Below are 22049 nucleotides of genomic sequence, written 5' to 3'. Positions count from 1 at the left end.
GTAATGTGGACTAAAGCGCTAATACCTCAATCAGGTATGGCAGCAAAACATGGTACTCTTTAAGCATTCAGTTGTATGGGTCAAAATTTGATATCAAAGTGCTTTTTCTGTTAGATAGTGTATCTACCACTTGATGCTCCATGAAGATCATCACTTAAAGAGATTTTCTTTGTATTTAATTTTTCACGCCATTTTATAATAAGTACATGTAAAAATTTTCTGCTTGATGTGAAACAAACACCATTGATTTTTTTTTATTGTGTTATAAAATATTGGCATTGAGCCGGGTGTGGGTGTGGTGTCGCACGTTTTTAATCCCAGCACTCGGGAGGCAGAGGTAGGCAGATTACTGAGTTCGAGGCCAGCCTGGTCTACAAAGTGAGTTCCAGGATAGCCTGACCTATACAGAGTAACCCTGTCTCGAAAAATCAAAAAAAAAAATGTATTGGCATCATTTTTTTCACAGTTAGAAACTTTGGCAGAGAGAAAGAGAGACAGAGAGAGAGACAGACAGAGAGAGAGAGACAGAGACACACAGAGAGACAGAGACACACAGAGCCTGTAGGATTATGATAATGTTTCTTTGGATATTTTAAAAGTATTTACTTCTATGATGAGCATGTCGATAAACTTTTTATAGTATGCTTCTTATGCATTGTGTTTTTAAAATTGAGATTTCCCTGTAGTGTTTCCTAATCTATGACTGAGTTATTCATGTTATTATGTTTTGTCTCAATGGAATTTCATACTTTCTAAGGAAAGCTCTTTTAGATGTCTTCTCTAATGTTTTGTCCATGTTGCTGTGTTGGCTGTGCTTACCTAACTAGATTTTTTTTTAACTGCCAGACATGAATATAATAATCTTGAACTTTGCTTCCAAAAATTAGGAAGAGTCACACAATTTATTTACAAGTTTTCATTACATTTGGAATAGTTTCCCATATACGGACAAGTACATTTACATTGTTCAAAAAATCTTGAAATGAAATTTCAGCCAGAATTCTGAATTCTCTTCAGTTTACTAACAAGGGAACCGAATTGCAAGCAGGCCAAGTAATCAATCCTCTTAGAACCACACATCCCTTATGATTTAGAATGATGGCTTGAACTTATGGCTTTGGGATATAAGCATCTTAAAATATATTGTATGTTCATTATAGTAGCACATCCATATTAACGTGCCATTGTCATTGTAGAATAGTTTACCCCAGACAATGAAACACTGCTGACATTCTCTGGCCTTCATGGTGCTGCACAGAATAGAATGATTAAGTAGCAAGTGTTTAACAAGTACCATATGGAGAAATTATCGACATCTTGCTAAATATTCAAGAAATTGTTGAATACTGATTACAGATGCAAACATATGCAAACCACAATTTGAAATTTCCTATTTTAATGAGCTACAAAATTTAGTAATTTATTATATACAGAGCCTAGTACTCTCCTAAGAATTGTGAAGTAGGTTTATTAGGCATATTTAATGTGAATGAGGAAATATCTTCTAAAAGTTATAAAATATGTTCAGAATAGTGAAATTAAAAACAAAAGTTAAAATCTGTTGTTTAAAATGTAATTCGTGTTGTATTTTAACAGAATTACTTTTCTATTTTGGTAGTATCCTGAGACTTCTTATTAGAATGTCATGAAGTAATTCTGTTAAAATACTGAACTAATTATATTTTAAACTAACAACTTCTTACAGATGTTTTCTAGCTCAGCTATGATAGGATTTTCATGATTTTCAGTGGTTGAAGAAACAGGTCGAGGATAAATCACATCCACACGTGTGCTCTCTTCATTGCCTTTCCTTCTGCTTATTTGCACCGTTCAGGCTCCCACACTTTTTATTTCCTTCACTTCAACTTATTTACAGTTGCTGGCCTCTCATCTTCCTTTTCATTTCATAGGACTCATCTCTAGAAGAATAATCTATATTTATTTTCTCTGTTTTCTAACTTCCTCTCACAACTGAGTTTTCTCACAGTTCCATTATTAAAACACCAAACTCCAAAACTTTAATGATGGTCTAATTTCAAAATCCAATGATTTCCTAAGTCATGGCTACTTGTCATCATTGATCAGCATGTCCTCCTTGAAAATTTTGTTTTCTTTGCTTCTCTGGGCACCATTCTTTTTGCTTGGCCTCTGAATACCCCAGCTTATTCTGTATTTAGTGCATTTTTTTTTTTTTGATTCTGGCTTTCCAGGGACATTTTGCCTATTTTCTATCATTCATCTTCACCAATTATCATTTTACATCCATCTACTTATACATTGATATATTTATATGCATTAGCATTTCTGTGCTCACAAATATACAGGTTTATCTTCTCCATGCATATTTTCACTTGCTTCTGTAGCTTAATAATTAACTGATTTCCTGCAAATCACCTGATAAATGTGAAGGGCACACTTCTCTCCCTACTCAAATTCATGTCTTTGATGTGGACCCCTACAAGTTACAAATTTAAAATATCCTTTGTAAATGATATACCACATAATATTCCAAGCAATTTACATATGTTAGCTCATTTAAATTCTCAGCAAATCTGAGAAGTATAGAAGTAGTACCTAATTAAGCGCTATTTGAAGTTGGCCTTGAGGGAGAAGAATGTCACTGATACTGTGTTTTCTAACAGAGAAATAATATCCAAAGATTCTGGGAGGGAAGCAAAACGTGTAATAGGTGAAAATAGAGGCTCTATCCATAGTCTCTCACTGATTTTGCAAGAGAAGATAGAAGACAATACAGACATCCATTTGTGTGGATGTGTGTACACACATATACATATATTCAAAAATTTGCACAAAAGAGTTGTCTTTTCATTGTAACAAGATAAATTCTGAATTGAAGTATACCTTAATTTTTCAGTCCGTTTCAAAGTTGAGTAACTGTATTTATTTTTGCAATGGTATGTACTAGTGACTCCCATTGTATAAAAAGCAGCAGCTTTGGCATTAGTGATCAAACCTTTCTAAATGCCTCTTCTTTTCTTACATAATACTATGCTCCTCTTCTTTTTGTTCTGTTTTATCTCCTTTGTTCTTTATTTTTCTGATACCAAGAGTTTATTTTATTTTACAAATTAGCTTTTAAAAATAATGATAAATCTGAGGAGAATGGCAACCCTGTAGGAGGACCAGCAGTCTCAATTAACCTGGAGCCCCAAAATCTCTCAAACACTGGACCAGCAAACAGCCAGCATACACCCACTGATATGAGGCTCCCAACACATATACAGCTGAGGACTGCTGGGTCTGGGCTCAGTCAGAGAAGATGCACCTAACTCTCAAGAGACTGGAGACACCAGGGAGATTAGAGTGGGTGGCAACATTCTCATGGAGACAGGGGCTAGGGAGGAAGTGTGGGATGTGGAACAGTCGGAGGGTATACAAGCAGGATATAAAACCTTGAGAGAGAAAAATATAATTAATTAATTAAAAATAATGATAAATATTATTAATTTGGTTCACTATAGAATTTCCATACAAATTTTATTTTTGCCCATCCTCCATCTCTGTTCTCTCCCCTTCCCTCGTGCTTGTATCCTATGGTGATCTCCTTTGTCCTCCTCCAGTATCTCTCATGCAGCATATTTCTGATTTTAGGATCCATGTTCCCATGTACATCTATGCAAATGAAAATCCAAGGTTTATGAGAGAAAATTTTTGCTTAGGACCTTTAGCTCTTTATTTTTCTCCTTTTGATTATGTGACCACTGACTTTTCCTTCCTTATGAGTTCAGCTCTTTGCCTTGCTAATCCTTTCAAGCACAGTATGTTTAAGTTCTGCATTGCCTTTAACTCTATGTCTCATCCTGTTCTAGTTTCTTTGCTTCCCTAATCTAATTCTATTTTCCCCATGACCTAATATTTGCTTGTATTCCTGATCATTATGTCACAATTAACAAACACCAGAAATGTAATAGTTGGCTTTAAATTCACTTTAACTATATACATTCTACAATCCTTATGTCAGATCATGGTAGATGCTACTTAGCTATTTTTGTACTTATTTCTAGGCATACTAGCTCTCTGTCATTATTCTGCTGCCAATTGTTTTGTTTTGTTTTGCTTTGCTTTTTTTTGTTTTCTGTTTTGTTTTTATTACTTTCAGGGCTTTCATTCTCCTCTTTATTTTAGCCTTTGTTCTGATTTTTTACAAAGAATGTTTAACCTTCATTCTAACCCTTTCAGTCCTCTTCCACAAAGTAATTGTGCTGACATAGAGGGTTGTTACATCACTGCTTAAAATCCTTCCCAGAATTGTTATGACCCAGGATTAAAACCTAGTCCTTGTGTCCTTTCTTCACAAATGAATAAATAAATCATCATTTGCCTACTGCTTTTTCTCTAAGTGCAGAGTTCACTATTCATCTGAATATACTTTCTGATGTAGTCATACTATGCTGTGCTTTATGAACATGTTAGACAATTTCCTCCTTTTCCTCCATACCTTTGTACATAAATACATTCTGTTGCCTGGAAATTCTTCTCCATTTCTTTTGTTAATTAACTTGCACTGTACATTTTTTATAGTTCTTGGTAGGTACTTATTTTCATGTAAACCATCTTTTCCCCTAACTCCAGCTGTGGCTAGGATAAAGAAAGACCTTGTTAATGTCAACAGAGTAGTTAATAAGGTCAAATGTGTGACAGTGTCAATAAAATTTTAAAAGCACAATTTATCACATCTAATAGCGATATGGATAATCTGTCTGAGAATGCCCTAGAGTTGGCAATTACTGTACTTTATAACTCTATGACTTGTGATCAAACAGGCAGACAAATGTTTGCAGGTTTTGAAGCCTGTTCGTCAAATAAAAACTTCTTTTATTTTCTAGCTCTTTTGCGAAGATACTCATAGAATTCCATTTTTATTAATTTATTTTATATGCATCCACTCAGTTATAAACATATAGTTTATGATATTTGTTAAATGCATATGAATAAAATGTAGGTAATATAAAAATTTTCTGGGTCAAAAACAAGTTAATACAAACAGACACTGCTTATTTTTACTGGTTTAAAATATGAATTATGGTCCTATTCATGCACATTTGTATTTAATGGAAAAATTTACTGACTTCCTGTGTTTTTTATTAAATATTTGTTTCTCATTGATTTTTTTATTACAAAACGGAAACAAACATGGGAGACCCATTTAATAGTTAAAGCCATTTTAAAATGCAATTCTTAAAAACAGAATCTGCATATTTGAATTTGTGAAAGTCAAATACATCTCCATTCTTTCTGGTATGAAGTGATGGTAAATTTTATTTACCATGATGCATTAGCACATTGTAGTGTGTATAAACACTCCAGTAGTACAATAACAGTTTCTATTCCCCTGTTTTTGGCTTATTAGCCATGTGACCTTAGAGAGATTGCCTCATTTTTATAGTTTTTTTTTTAATTTATCCATGTATGAATCCGTTGGACTAAAGTATTTTAGGTTGTTTACTTCTTATCTATCGAGATTGATTATTTTGAAAGCAGATTGATTTTTGCTCTAAAGAGGACAATAGAATTTAGTTATATTTTAAAAGTTTTATATCCTTGGAATGTCAGTATCAAAGTTTTGAAATTTTCATTATTTGGGAATGAGGTTTGTAATTATTCATACCTTATTTTAGAGGATGCTGTAACCGTTGTAGCGGGAAATATTAAAAACAACCGGCTGGCTTATTCCTGCACTAAGCCCAGCACTGGCTAGCCACCTCTGTCCCAATGCTGGCTCAACCAGGCTGCTCTCTCTAGCTTGCTCCCACAGTGCCTGATCTTTGTTTTCCCAGCTCTGTTTTGTCCCTGGAGCCACTACTTCTTTCTCAGCCATAAACCCCTGTAGTCAGCGGTACCACATCCCATTAACCAAATAGAACTGCCAACCTCTCGATTAGATATCACAATACCCATTAGCCCGGTAAAATCAAAACTCTGAAAGCTCATAGTTTACCAGTCATATTTATATATCAATAAATTCTCTACTCACAAGATGCCCACACAATAATTTCAAGGCAATTAATAATCGTCCAAGCTACCCACCTAGTTAAGATGAATTATTCCAATTTTCTGACCTTTGTGATATAACTACCTGTGGCTGGTTAAAGCCATGCTGGTTCACACATCTGCCTCCATCTTGGCCTTCCTCCTTCTCCCCCAAGATGCTTTCTGTCTCTGTAACTCTTAGCTCTCTCTCCCTTTTCCCCTGTCCAATCACAGGCCTTGTGCTGCCCTAATATTTTAGTGTGATTAGACAGGGAAAATCCTGTCATAAACTTATCTTCATTAATGTCTCCTATGCAATGCTATTCAGTCAAAGCTCCTGTGTTATTCTTTATCCATTCTGCCCAAGGTGGTAGCTATAAATTACATTTGTTTGTTTGTTTTGAGCCATTGTACTATAGCTAGTGAATCCAAGTTCTTAATTTAGTTTTGATCAAAGTTAATCAGTGATTAAAAGATCCTGTATTTAATGGTAGAGTTCTCTATTGATAATATATGTGAACTTGTGCAGATTCACTTGCATGTGTTTGAATGTACATTCACATTGAATATGAAGCACCTTGGTAGACAGAAAAGAGGAAAGAAAAATTATTAATTTGGATGATGAGATGCACTCTATATTAGTTCATGGTTAGTTCATGGGTGTATATGGGATAGAATGTACTCCAAACCAAGCATCATTTTCTCATTTTGTTATATTTATTTTTATTTCATTATACATTTTGATAACTCTTACTTATTATAGAACAACATATTGTTAATTTATTTCTAGGCTTTTATACTTAATGTGTAGCTATAATGGTAGATTTTCTTACTTTATCAACTATGATGCAACAGATAAATTTCATCATCTTAAACAGCCTTAGAAGCTTTGATTGTATAAATCTATGTGTGGAGTTTTAACGATATCTGGAATGTTCTTGAATTGTTTTCTATTTGTGTTAAAATATAACCACTTAGAAATATTGTTTTCATTTTCACTTTATATAAGTTATTTATTGTCTGAAAGCCTCAAATCCTCCATGTGAGTAAGAAAGATAATAGTAACATCCTTCTCATGTTTTCTATTAGAATTATTTTCTAGGGTATATTATGTAAAGCATCTCTAATACATTGTAACGTAGTTAATAAAATTAAATAGTACAGGTGATAAGAGTTTAGTTTTTTTCATTTACCTTTTTGGATATCGTATATTTGATCCACAAAAGTGGGTATTTGCTAGTAATATATTATGCCTCTTGAAATAAATATTTATTGAATTTAAGATAGTTTGATAATTTAAGCTTTGAATTCCTAAGAAATTGATGTCTGGAAGGCCTATTTCCAAATGATAATTAATATATTCATTTTTATACTATATATTAGCCAGTGTATCATAAGAGCTTTCTAATTAATATTAATTCATCTAAATAAATTTTCACATTTTTAGTTAACTTTTTAAAATTTTTATTTCAGTTTCATATATTTTGTGTAAATGTATCTTGATAAAAGTCAAGGAAAGGATGTAAGTTAACAGAGTGTTATCACAACATTATGTAATATACTTTAAAGGATTTATTTGATTTAGATTGGAGTGTTTTAATATGTATGTAGAATTTAGTTATCTTACTATCTGAGGAAAACTAGATCTGAAGGATACATTTTATAACCATTTCAGAGGACTGAGTGTTTATTCTTTGGGAGTTTGGGGTATTTTAAGGTAATTTAAATATCCTTTCATATCTTTTACCAAAGAAAATACACTTAACTGTAATACCATTGTTAAATTATGCTAAACAACATAATCTTGATTGATGATATTGTTTATAGTACAAAGTCATAATCATCATAATATATACAGAAATAGTTGCATTTTTTATTTTATCATATAAAATTGCCTGTGGTGAATGTGTTATCTTCATGTATTAGCTAAAAATATCTTTATTGAACCTAACTATACAAGTGAAATGTACTTTCTCTGTGTAGGTGGCCTGCATGCAGTTCATAAATGCACTTGTCACTTCTCCATATGATCTGGATTTTCGAATTCATTTGAGGAATGAATTCCTTCGTTGTGGATTAAAAGCAATGCTCCCTGTAAGTTGAATGTATCTATTTACTATGCTGTTGAACTTTTAATTTTTTTACTCTTCAAGTACATTTTGAAGCAGAGAACAAGTTTGTCTTTTGCTTTTGCCTCAAATAAAACATTAGATATATTGTAAGCTTTCTTTTTTATATTATGGTAGTAGTACTCTCACTATATAACCACTGATTCTTAATTCAATTAATGATGTGACTCAAGTATACCTTTTGATCTATTCCAAAGGGGATTATTTTCTCTTAATTTTGAGACTCTAGAATGTGAAAGCCAAGTTTTTTTATTCATTTAGTTTGAAAATACACTTTTCATTTAAATATTTAATGCCTACCTTTTTTATATTTTATATTGATTTCATTTATAGTCAATATAAATATGTAAATAGATTTGTTTATGATATTCAGGATACTTTGCTTAAATATAATATTCTTATTAGGTTGCTTTAGAATTTTTTTCAAAGAGAAAGTTTCATCTCTTAAATTGAATGTGAATGTTTGTTCTAATTATGGTTATGATAAACTATATTTAGTATAATTTTGTAGTCTGTGATAAATGAGTTCCCTCACTCTGTAAATTCTAGTACACAGTATTTACTTTATAATTGGATTATTATAGATATTTTTTGAAATTGACTTCTTAAAAATAATGTTATTACTTATGATTTGAGAATTTCATACAGTAGATTTTATATTCGTTCTTTTTGCCCAGTCATCCAAGATCTTTCCCTACCCCTATCCATACCTAGGCAACTTCATGTTCTTTGTCTCTTTGAAACAACATCAAAACCAACAAAAACATGGTTTGTGGTGTATATGTCCAATATTTCATTGATGAAAATTTATTTTCCATCTGCAAGCAGCTCTCAAATGTGAACAGCTTCTTGGATGGGGGTAGATATTTTTCTTTAACTATTACATCTCTGTTATGTTCTTCCAATCTCTGATTTCTCTGCCTGATGAAAATGGAAAGCATTATGTTTCTTGTCCTGAAGTTTTGTAATGAAGGCCAACTTAAATATGCCTAAAAATGGCTCTTAAATATGAGCCTAGTGAATATATCCTCCTTCAAAGAAATACTGTCAAAATCATATGGAGAGTGGGTTAGTAATGTATATTTTGAAGATAAACTTCCCTGGTATTTTTGATTAAAAATAGAATCTAGAGCAATAGATCTTTAATATAAAGGGGATCATTTCTTTACTACCATATATTTTTTCATTTTTCGTAATTGTTGTCACTTAGTTATTAGGATTTACAAAGGATAGAGTGGTCATAATTCAGTTTGTACTAGATGTTCCTTGTATGTCTTTTCCTCATAGAAATAGATAGTTCAATCCAAAACAAGTTCTTAATTTAGAAAAAGTAAAGTGGAAATAATTTTATTTTTTACATGATTTATATGAAATTGTTTAGAAATATTTAAAATTAATTTTACATGTGTTGCAGGAAAACATTTAGTAATTTTTAGTGTGGAGATTCAAAGAAAGAACATAAAAAATGTTTCAACTACATGCCTTTTCATTTTGCTCTTCTTGAATAAAAGTAGACACAAAAATAGAAGATTTATATCCCATTTTCTTTGTTTATATAATTTGAAGTACACTTTACCTGCATTTCTTTTTAGAACTCAAGCTCAGCTCTGAACATCATAAACCCAGTTTGGGTATCACCCTTGTGCATCCATACATGTGATTATCGGTTTGAGTTATCAAAGCTGCAACTTAATGGACAAATATTAAGAGATATTCCAGGTGATATATATTAAGCCCAACAATCTCTAGTGTGGCATGCTTCCAAACTTTACTTATATTATTTTTGGGGAAGTTATCAGAGGTTTGTAATGCATGTGCTTATGATGTATTACAAAAAAAATCTTTGATGCCCAAGATGGTATTTTGTGATCAGGCTATGGGAAATGGAAAAAAAAAAAAAAAAAAAGGCATGGTGTCTAGCTATACCTTGATTTAAAATTTTTTTTTAAAATACCCTTTAACTGTAAAATCACAAAATATCATTCATAATAAATTTGTTGATACAATTTTCAGGCCATACTTGGGACTGTTGTGCTTGAATATATCCTTGCATTTGTTCTTCATTAACACAGTTGATCTATATTTGCTTTATTTTCTTGGTGCCAGAGGCACATGGGAAAGTTCTAACTGCATGATTTCCTTTGTGATCTCTGTTGAGTATGTTTAGTAAAAGTGACAGCATTGAATTTGGGTTATTAGCAATTAGTGTTATTATAGAAGAGATTGTTAATACTTTAGTGTGAATAGTCAAGACACTGGCATGGGAAGAAAACCGAAAGAATGGTATGATGTTCTTTTATCTTAAAATAAAAATACCTTAGCTACATTTCTTTCTCTTTTAACTTTTTTCTTCCTGTCTTTCTTCCTGTCTGTCACCTTCCTCTTCCTTCCTTCCTTCCTTCCTTCCTTCCTTCCTTCCTTCCTTCCTTCCTTCCTTCCTTCCTTTCTTTCTTCCTTCCTTCCTTCCTTCCTTCCTTTCTTTCTTTCTTTCTTTCTTTCTTTCTTTCTTTCTTTCTTTCTTTCTTTCTTTCTTTCTTTCTTTCCCTTCCTTCCTTCCTTCCTTCCTTCCTTCCTTCCTTCCTTCCTTCCTTCCTTCCTTCCTTCCTTCCTTCCCTCCCTCCCTCCCTCCCTCCCTCCCTCCCTCTTTCTTTTAGGAAATCAATGTCATAGGTCAGTATTTGAAATTGCATTTATGTGCAAATGAATCATATTGCTGTCCCTGATAAGTATGTTAATTTTAAATTGTCATTCATTTCCTGAATTTTATTTTTTATTGTAGACTCTTAAAGAGATAGAGAATGAAGGGCTTGATATTCAGTTGAGAGTGTTTGAAGAGAACAAAGAAGATGATCTAAGTGAATTATCTCACCGTCTCAATGACATTCGAGCTGAAATGGAATATCCTTTGACAAACAAAAAACTAATTTTATTACATTTTGAAAAGCAGGAATTGAGGATGATTTTTTTTAATATCCCTATTATAGGTCTTGTCTATGAAACAAGTTATATCTGTTTTTTTTATTATCAAGAGTCTACTATGATGCTATGCTTCATATACATCCATGCTGAGAAATTATCAATCTGCTTTGATGTTATACTCAGACTATTGAAATCTGCCCAATGGCTTACTGTATTACAGATATATTATGTCTCGTTGTTTGGAATATACAGAAGTCTAAATGCCTAAGGCAGTGCATCTTACAGATAAGAACGAGGAAATGTTATTTAGTTCATCTGTAACATGAGCTAAGAGACATTGTGTATTTTAAATGGTACTCTGCTTATAGATACTATTCTCTGGAAAAGAAGATCTTATTTCTTATCAGATATTTGTGTTCCTTAATGATCGGAAAATTGTTAGATAAAATAATATCTGTCTATAGCAAAGCATTATTGTGAAATGCCTATGTCAAATGCAACAGCATATAATTTTCCTGTGGCAGCCATGTGATGTGAAATTTTTTGAGATATAAGATGTGATTGTCATGGCACTGCTGTTTGTTTCCCACCCATTACAATCCATGCTTTTGGGTTTTCTGATGTAGGAAAACACTTCAGAATCAGAGCTGTGCTTTTCTGACTCTAATGTTTTCTTCCCTTTCTTCTTTAAGAATTCCAAACAAACTTGAACATTATGTCCCTCCTAAAAATTCCCACAATAGCCTTATGCTTTTCATATACACTTTCTCCTCCTCTTACATAAAAGTACTAAATATATGGAGATACAATGAATACGCATCGTATTATCATAGAAAATGGTCTCTAATAATTTCTCTTTCAAGATTAGTAACACCCGTCTGTACTAGCATCACTAATACATACAAATTGCTTTTATTTTGGTCAATAAACATATATCGTATATATTTATATAATCAGTCATTTGATCTATGCTATATCCATTTAAGAGCCTTTTGATACTTTAACCCAGAACTCTCATGTACAGTTCAAAGTAGTATATTGTATTTTTAATTCTACTGCCCATTTTATGTTTTAAGATATTGGATGGAATCTTACATATATTTTATGTGGACTTTCCTGGTCCTCAGTTCATATAATGTGAGTCCACTTTTAAAATGTTTTCTTGATTTCTAATAGCATTTACACTACTAGTTTTCATATCTTAGAAAAAAGTATTGTAATGTCCATTTGATTTATTTCTTATATGTTTTTTTAAATAAGCTTGCTTTGTGATTGTTGACAGCTGAGCGATTATTTGATATTTCTTTTATCTGATAATAAATAAAGAATAGCAGTGTCTCTATCGGAACCAGCTACAGATCAAGGCAATACTTCTTTCACTTGATGGCTTTCCAGTTTGAATGGCCCTCACTATTATCTGAAGTTGACAGTATAATGAATAAATGATTATTGAATGTGTTGCCACCCAAGTAAGTGGTCTTGGAAAAATTTATAGGCTGGTTTCTCTAATTGACAGAATTAATTTTTTTTTTTTGCTACAGATGTTTAAATGCTATAACATGAAATTGAAGCATTAATAACAATAATAGAAACCAACTGACACTTTTGATTTTTAAAAATTAGCTACTTCAGTCATAAATGTACTATCCATCAAGATTCTTTGCTGTTTTTCTTTACTCACTTCGTACTGATATTAATGAAGTCTACCATCTGCTCTATAATATGCTGAAGGACACTGCTGCTGAACCTTACTTACTATCCATTCTCCAACACTTTCTGCTCATCAGAAATGATTACTACATCAGGTAAGATTCATATCTGAGAGGACTACATGTATAATTTGAATTGGATATCAAAAGAAAGTTCATCAAGTAGTGGGACCAAGGGAAATATATGCATTATATGTACATAAAATATAAGGTTTTTTCTACTTTAGGCAACATTTTTTAAAAGAATTCATTTATTTTAATTGGGCCAGAAAAAGATAGCTTCATACAACTATGGTGCACCCAAGCAAACAGAATTTAAGCGGAATTTAACCTGTCATATATTATTGAGTCTGTAATGAATTTTTCTGCTTGATACTAGCAACCCAATGAAAACATTGAAACTGCTAGAATTTTTTAATTCTTGTCTATTTTAACAAGTAGGCTTTTTTTCATTTCTTTTTATAGTATTCAGTAAAGTGTGTGATCTTTAAATGTAGGAAAATATTATGGTATATATTTTAGTTTTATCTAATAATACTATTTTCAAAATAAATGGATACGATGATAACCAAGAGCTAAGTTTTAGAATAGATAATTGTGTCTCTATAAAAATCTGGATACTTATAAAAGAACAGGTTCATGAGTGACTGAAATTATCTCTAAGCTTCTGACTATGGTCTTAATGTTAATGACAGTTCAAGCTATTCATAGTTGCTTTATACACCTTATGGCATACTAGGTTCTTTGAATTCGCAAAATGTGCTCTAATAATTTTAAAAGGAATACTACCAGAATGTTTTATTGACAATAAAAATTGACAGTTCTAAAATAGCATAAGGTGATTTTTTTTCCTCCAGGCTAATTTGATCAATATTATGATGTTGAGGACACAGAAAAATGTTGAAAGAACTAATCCATGTTTTCTTTAAAACAGTATAAATAGTAATACATAATGGTAAAGGTGGAATCGTCATGAATATTCAGGAACCTGGGAATATGATTCGTCCAGAATAATATGTTTCTTGATAAATGTTAATAAACGATAAACAAGCTGGGAAGTGGTAGCACACACCTTTAGTCCCAGCATTTGGGAGGCAGAGGAAGGAGGATTTTTGAGTTCGAGGATAGCCTGGTCTATAGAGTGAGTTCTAGGACAGCAAGGGCCGCACAGAGAAACCCTGTCTCAAAAAAAAATCAAATAAATAAATAAATAAATAAATAGACAAACAATTAAAAATTCATACATGGCATATTTTAAAAAATTGTCCTGTCTCAAAAAACCAAATAAATAAATAAATAAATAAATAAATAGACAAACAATTAAAAATTCACACATGGCATATTTTAAAAAATTGTTTGTGTTTTTGTGGAGTATGTCCATGGGTTTTTGTGTGTATGTATATATGTTTGTGTGTGTACAGGATGAGTATAGATGTGTTCTTGTGAACACAGACAGAGGCTGGAGGTCAAATTGGTTCTTATGCTCTACATTTTCTGTGAAATTATCTTGTGAAAATTTCTTTCTCACTGAAACTGGTGGAGTGATGATAAGTTCTTCTATTCCAAGACATGTCTGGGTTTACAGATGTCCATCACCATCCCTGCCTTTTTCCTTGCATACTGGGCATTTGAACCCAGTCGTACACAGCTGGTGCTTTAATCCACTGGGCTATCTCTGCTGCCCATGTAAGCCTTTCCTCCTTATAATATTCTTGGGTAGAGGTATGACATATACTTTCATTTCACAAATTGGATAAAGGGGAAAGCTGTGTTGTCTTAGTAATTCATAAGGGTGAAGTTAGGGACTAATATTATTTATCTCCAGATCTGATGATCGTTTTTGAAACCCTAAAGATACAATGCCACTTTCTTTTCATTCTTAATTTTAGGAATAGCCACATGATTAAATATGCAGATTAATTAGAGTCTGCTTTTATTCATTTTCAAGTTTTTAGTAGTTTGACAAGCGATCTTTAGAGATGTTTATATCATAATTTGTGTTACATAATATCTCACTGAAATACTGTTGAATTTATTAGCCCATGACAATTTGTCTTCTGCAAATTTTAATGCAAAATGTCCCTTATTTTTATTTTTCCAGTCAGTGGTCATTTTTAAAGCCAAAATAACCTTGGGAGAGTAAAGAAAAATGGTGTGTTTTAAAACCTTTGACACGTCACACAAATTGCAACTGTAGCTATGCATATTAAATGTACATGATGTTAGAAAACAGATTTTTTTAGAAATATGCTTCATGCATAGGTCTCCATATTAGTCTGTATAAGAAATGACACAGCCCAGTTTTGTAAGCTAGTGTGACTTTCCTGAGTAAATGCTTTGCACTGAATTCACGACATAGCTTGCCACCCAAGGCCAAGAAACCCATCTCTTTTTTGAAAAGGAGAACTTGTGGCTGTCTATAACTGTTTCTGTGCTCATAGGTTTAGGACTAAGGGATAATTTATTTTCATTAACTTTCGAAACAATACCTTAAATAGATAGATAAGGTCGATAAGTATTTTTGAACACAAGCATGAATCCCTGCAAACTAGAATATTAAGTCTGTACATACTTTCAGTCCATTACATCACACTCAATTTGGCCCCCTAATGTTCAGACCATGTTTAAGCCTTAGTTATATTTTCTCTACAGAAATGTAAATGTTAGTGGAATTATTTCTTTCTTAGTGCTCGGGGGGAAAAAAAAACTGAGTTCTTTTTACATTCTGAATCTCTTCATACGAAAATTGATTGATGCAAATAGAAAAGTATTCTCAAATATTTTCTCTTTTTTTACAGGCCACAGTATTATAAAATCATTGAGGAGTGTGTTTCACAGATAGTGCTACACTGCAGTGGCATGGACCCAGACTTCAAGTACAGGCAACGCATAGACTTTGATTTAACTCATCTCCTAGGTATGGATTATGTGCACACCTTCTGCCTGAGCACTTTTTAAGCATAGGTCTCTCACTGAATTTCTATTCGTATCTGGTAATTTATTGTTGCTGTGACTGTTCAATTGTTATAACTGTAACTTTGGAGGATCATAAGAATTCTCCTTATAGGTTGATGTATTTCTCTTTTTTAAAATATTTTTTATTAGGTATTTTCCTAATTTACATTTCCAATGCTATCCCAAAAGTTCCCCATACCCTCCCCCCCCACTCCACTACCCACCCACTCCCACTTTTTTGCCCTGGCATTCCCCTGTACTGGGGCATATAAAGTTTGCAAGTCCAATGGGCCTCTCTTTCCAGTGATGGCCGATTAGGCCATCTTTTGATACATATGCAGCTAGAGTCAAGAGCTTCGGGGTACTGGTTAGTTCATAATGTTGCACCTATAGGGTTGCAGATCCCTTTAGCTTCTTGGGTACTTTCTCTAGCTCCTCCATTGGGGGCCGTGTGATCCATCCAATAGCTGACTGTGAGCATCCACTTCTGTGTTTGCTAGGCCCAGGCATAGCCTCACAAGAGACAGCTATATCAGGGTCCTTTCAGCAAAATCTTGCTAGTGTATGCAATGGTGTCATCGTTTAGAGGCTGATTATGGGATGGATCCCTGGATATGGTAGTCTCTAGTGGTCCATCCTTTTATCTCAGCTCCAAACTTTGTCTCTGTAACTCCTTCCATGGGTGTTTTGTTCCCAATTCTAAGAAGGGGCAAAGTGTCCACACTTTGGTCTTCATTCTTCTTGAGTTTCATGTGTTTTTCAATTTGTATCTTATATCTTGGGTATTCTAAGTTTCTGGGCTAATATTCACTCATCAGTGAGTACATATCATGTGAGTTCTTTTGTGATTGGGTTACCTCACTCAGGATGATGCCCTCCAGGTCCAACCATTTGCCTAGGAATTTCATAAATTCATTCTTTTTAATAGCTGAGTAGTACTCCATTGTGTAAATGTACCACGTTTTTTGTAACCATTCCTCTGTTGAGGGGCATCTGGGTTCTTTCCAGCTTCTGGCTATTATAAATAAGGCTGCTATGAACATAGTGGAGCATGTGTCCTTCTTACCAGTTGGGACATCTTCTGGATATATGCCCAGGAGAGGTATTGCTGGATCCTCTGGTAGTACTATGTCCAATTTTCTGAGGAACCGCCAGACTGATTTCCAGAGTGGTTGTACAAGCTTGCAATCTCACCAACAATGAAGGAGTGTTCCTCTTTCTCCACATCCTTGCCAGCATCTGCTGTCACCTGAATTTTTGATTTTAGCCATTCTGACTGATGTGAGATGGAATCTCAGGGTTGTTTTGATTTGCTTTTCCCTGATGATTAAGAATGCTGAACATTTTTTCAGGTGTTTCTCAGCCATTCGGTATTCCTCAGGTTAGAATTCTTTGTTTAGCTCTGAGCCCCATTTTTTAATGGGGTAAAATTAAATAATTCTTTTACATTTGAGTTGAGAAAACTTGCCCTATTTTCAATATATAGGCTAATCACTATATAGCAAATGAGTAGATACTTAAAGTATATATGTGTATACTTAAAACATAAATAATGCATTTATTTAGCAATATACTATATACATAAAACCATCATTGTATTCAACATCCTAAATTTCCACCTTTTTCATTTCTTCTTTTGTTCCCCAATGGTTTTAGTGATACAGCTGCTGATTTCTCTCACACTAATTTTGTTTTAGCTTACTTTTCTCTTCTAGGTTCTTTTTCTAAAATCTAATATAAGTACCATCACAGAGCACATTTTCTGTATTTGTTTCCTTTCATGAAGGACAATTTTGAGATTCATTCATGTTGTATTTCATCTCTTGATATTGTATTCCTTTATATTGTGAAGTTGTAGTCATGTATGAATTTTAAAAAAAAATTGCATTTCTTGGTGGTCAATTGCATTCGTTCCATTTTTCAACTGCTGTAATCAAGTTGTTCTCTATCATTTATATAAAACCACAGCTCAGACATAGCTTTTTTTATTGGATATTTTCTTTATTTACATTTCAAAGTTATTTACATTTTTTATCCCCTTTTCTAGTTTCCCTTTTGAAGACCCCGTATCCCCTCCCCTTTCCCCCTGCTCACCAACTCACCCACTTCTGCTTCTTAGACCTGGCATTCCCCTATACTGGGTCATATAACCTTCTCAGGACCAAGGGTCTCTCCTCCCATTAATGAGCGACTAGGCCATCCTCTGTTACATGTGCAGCTAGAGCCATGAGTCCTACCATGTGTTTTCTTTGATTGGTGTTTTAGTCCTAGGAAGTTCTGGGGGTACTGGTTAGTTCATATTGATGTTCCTCCTATGGGTCTACAAACCCCTTTAGCTCCTTGGATACTTTCTCTAGCTCCTTCAATGGGGACCCTGTGCTCTGTCCAAAGGATGACTGTGAGTATCCACTTCTGTATTTGACAGGTACTGGCAGAACCTCAAAGGGGACAGCTATATCAGGCTCCTGTCACCAAGTACTTGGTGGCATCCACAGTAGTATCTGGGTTTGTTGACTGTATATGGGATGGATCCCCAGATGGGTCAGTCTCTGGATGGTCATTCTTTCAGTCTCTGCTCTGAACTTTTAGACATAGGTTTTTCCTTTGGAGAAATATTAGGGTAATGTACAAAGTTTAGTCTCATAAGGTTTTCTCATCTTGTTTATTAACTAGATGTTTATAATTTTAAGTTTTCTTCTTTTGTACATGATAATTTTGTTTCCACTCAGAAGTTAAATAAAAGATTTTCCTGGAAAACCTGAACTGAACAATGTGACTACACTTTCCTGTACCACCTCTCTCTACATAATAATGTGTAATTTTCAAAAGAATTCTGTAGTATTAAAAATTGAACTATAATTGAAGACTTTCATTGCAGTGATAATTATATCAGAGATATTTTGGATAATTGTTTCTTTTTTTTTTTGCTTTAACACTAAAGAAAAAATTGTGGTAGTAAATGTACATTATCGTATAGAATAATGTATCTTTAATAATAATTCATATGGAAAGTACAGAATCATATACTGGCAGTCGTAATTAGCTGACGATTCCATGTCACATATTTCTAATCATTTGTGCTTTACCTGAACAGATGCTTGTGTAAATAAGGCAAAAGTTGAAGAAAATGAGCAAAAAGCAATGGAATTTTCAAAGAAGGTAAGAGTGATAAAACTGTAGTCCTGATTTTTAAAACAATAATTTAACCACAGTACATAGTTAATCTATAACTGCCTTTTTGTTTTTTACATGTGACTTCATAACTTGTCCTTTCAGTTTTGTAGTACTTTATACTACTAGAGTCAAACATTTCACAATGTTGATTTATTTTTTAATAAGATAGTTATTATTCCCTCTTCATCAACCTAGTTCATTAGGTAAGAATAATCTTACTTAATTATAAATGAAATAAAATCATCTGTCCAATAGTTTACATAGTTAAAACTGAACAAGCAAAAGAAATTCCTTCATTGCTTTCCTTTCACACTCACATATACTACACAGTTCCATGGAGAACTGGTAGAAACTTGGTTTCCCTTTAGAGCTATGACTTGAGTTGGTGATGAAATTTTATGGGTAGAATCTTTTGGTAGTGTGCATGCTAGGCATGTTTCTCTCTCTCTCTCTTACTGGTTTGGGATAGTATTAAAACAAAAGGTTGGGGGAAAACCTGTTCAGCCATCTGACAGGAAGGCAAGTGCCTACATTTGCTCATTCCTTTAAAGTTATGACTTAGCTTGGAGATCACACTTTTGCTATTACTCAGAAAATATTCCAGTTACTTCTGGACACTTGAGGAAATATTTTTGCTCTTTTGTGCCTTAGAACAGATAATAAGAGTTAGAGATGAGCACAATGAAATTGTGTGAAGCTGTCATTGGTAAAATGTGTATATTTGTGTAATAGAACTTTATTAAACTTTCCTTTTAAATGAAATGTCTTTTTTTTTTTTTTTTTTTTGGTTTTTCGAGACAGGGTTTCTCTGTATAGCCCTGGCTGTCCTGGAACTCACTTTGTAGACCAGGCTGGCCTCGAACTCAGAAATCCGCCTGCCTCTGCCTCCCGAGTGCTGGGATTAAAGGCGTGCGCCACCACGCCCAGCTTAAATGAAATGTCTTAAATTTCCATTGAGTGACTTAGAATCTCCTTAAATTTGGCTAGAGTGTAAAATTGGAGCATATTGTGATGACCTATCTTCATATTTCCTGTAATAACACAAGTTATCTTGAAATCATAGGGAAATATGGTGATAATTGCTTACAACTTTAATTGCCAATATTTAGAGTGGATATGTGGCATTGACCTAGTTGCCTTTTGCATTACCTTAAACATAAAATAGGTTTTTTCACTATGTCTTTAGATTTTTGATATTTTTTGTAATATGCTTTGATAATATTCACTCCATAAGCCTAGTTTTCCAAAATATTAGGCTGCGATTATAAGATCCATTCTCAGCACTATTTCCCTATGACTGTAAGCAAGCCACTTATTCTCTTTGGATTGTGCTCTTTCCATAATTAAAAAGGGAGTCTAAGATTAGGAAGGTGGAAAAGGACCTCTTCTCTTCATAATTAGGTTTGTGTCATTTCTATTCTTCATGGTTACATTTAACATAATATTAAATTTAAAGCAGAAAAATGTGTGCTTGTGCAGATAGTATATTTGAAAATCACTATAGGAGAAACTAACTTTTAGAAAAGAATTATGGTTATCCACTTAGGGAAATCATATTGATTGAATAAAATCATATCGAAGAAATTCTGTCTTTTTCATTCTGGTATTTTTATGTTGTTGTTCATTTGTTTTGATTTTGGAGACAGCGTTATATTGTGTCCCCCTTCTTGGCCTAGAACTCACTTGATAGTCCAGGCTGGCTTCGAACTTGCATCAATCCTACTGTCTCTACTTCCTGGGTGTGAGGGTTATAGGTATGCATTATTATGCCTGTCTATGAGCTCCATCTTCTCGGTGAAGTAGGAATAGAAGATCACTGAAGGATCTGTAGATCTTTCTCCGCAAGTATTTATTGTTGTTTTGGAAATTAGTTAAGAGCTAGGATATAGCGCAGTGAATGTACATACACCTTTTGTAGAGTTGAGGTCTTTAGTACCCCATATTTTCACCTCTCATTTTTTCCATCTCTGTTTTCTCATGTACATATCTATATGTATGTATATATCCATGTATGCACGAGGAGGCTCCTTTCTCTGTGATAACTCCAGCCTGTGTCAAGTTGACACACAAAACCAGCCAGTACACCCCTCCACTTCTACCTTCAGAACCATCTTTATTCACCTCATTTTCCTGTCTTGTGTTGTTCTTGTTAACCATCTGATATAGAATAAAACTTCAGTGTATAACATTGTATTGTCAGATATTTTGAAGTACTACTTTTTGGATGCTAGGCAATGAAGCTTTGGCAGCAGTAATCTCTCAGTGTAATTCTTGTTAATATAGATACTTCTTATCATTGTGAAAACCCAATCTTTTTAAAGACTAAATATGTTTAGAAGTCATAAATACATTCCATTTTTTAAAAATTTCACTTTCTAACTAAACTTAAAAGAATGGTGGCAAATCTTTAATACACATTATTTATTCTACAAATGAATTTCCTATAACAAGCTATTTTCTATTACACCTGAAGAGTGATTTCATAGTCCATCAATTTTTTCCTTTTATTAAAAAAAAAAAAACAACGGAGAATTATACTGTGTGAATACTTGTCAGAAGAATAATTAAATATCTTTCTTTGTAACTCTCTGAATTCACCAAAGCAAAAACTGTTCCACATATTTAGTTCATCATGTTTAAATCTTTCTCAAACACATATGAGTAATCATGCATTCATGTTGGTCATTGCAGTTCGATGAAGAATTCACAGCTCGTCAGGAAGCTCAAGCAGAGCTTCAAAAAAGAGATGAAAAAATCAAAGAACTGGAAACAGAAATCCAGCAACTTCGAGGACAGGTAAGGAAACAATGTCGACTTGACGTCACAATGAATTTGGTGATAGAAAATTATCTTGTTAGTCAGAAGGAAAAATGTGATCAGAAGCAGACCTTCAGGTTGCTGTTCACAGATTCACATTTTAGCTGAAATAAGTACAGATTTGATTTTTCCAGGACAGTAAATCATCTTAATGTTTGGAAATAAATAAGGCTTCATTTGCTCAAACTGCCCTGAATATTTTTACCAGAATGCATTATACAAGCCAAACTGTTTGTGACATGAAATTTTCATGATGATGTGAAAAATTGTGTGCATAGTATTTTCTTTCAAAAAGAATATAGAAATGCTCATGAATTTTAATTATCCAAAAGGCTTCTTGAGATCTTTAAATCAA

The 22049-nt window shown here is 33.3% G+C and overlaps 1 protein-coding gene across 3 annotated transcripts in view; it reads left to right on the top strand.

The window, feature by feature from the left end:
• Window positions 1–22049, top strand: part of Diaph2 (diaphanous related formin 2) — a 707007-nt gene that overhangs the window by 174416 nt on the left and 510542 nt on the right. For all 3 annotated transcript variants that reach the window (XM_021152793.3, XM_021152792.3, XM_085838035.1), the window contains 6 exons: window positions 7975–8085; window positions 10900–11018; window positions 12728–12844; window positions 15547–15665; window positions 18798–18862; window positions 21569–21673. In XM_021152793.3, coding sequence (XP_021008452.1) covers window positions 7975–8085; window positions 10900–11018; window positions 12728–12844; window positions 15547–15665; window positions 18798–18862; window positions 21569–21673 — 636 coding nt within the window. The remainder of the gene's footprint in view (window positions 1–7974; window positions 8086–10899; window positions 11019–12727; window positions 12845–15546; window positions 15666–18797; window positions 18863–21568; window positions 21674–22049) is intronic.

The sequence above is a fragment of the Mus caroli genome, unplaced genomic scaffold (assembly GCF_978045245.1).
Source record: "Mus caroli unplaced genomic scaffold, Mus_caroli_1 scaffold_5, whole genome shotgun sequence".
Lineage (NCBI taxonomy): Eukaryota > Metazoa > Chordata > Mammalia > Rodentia > Muridae > Mus > Mus caroli.
This window is presented reverse-complemented; position numbering and strand designations above follow the sequence as displayed.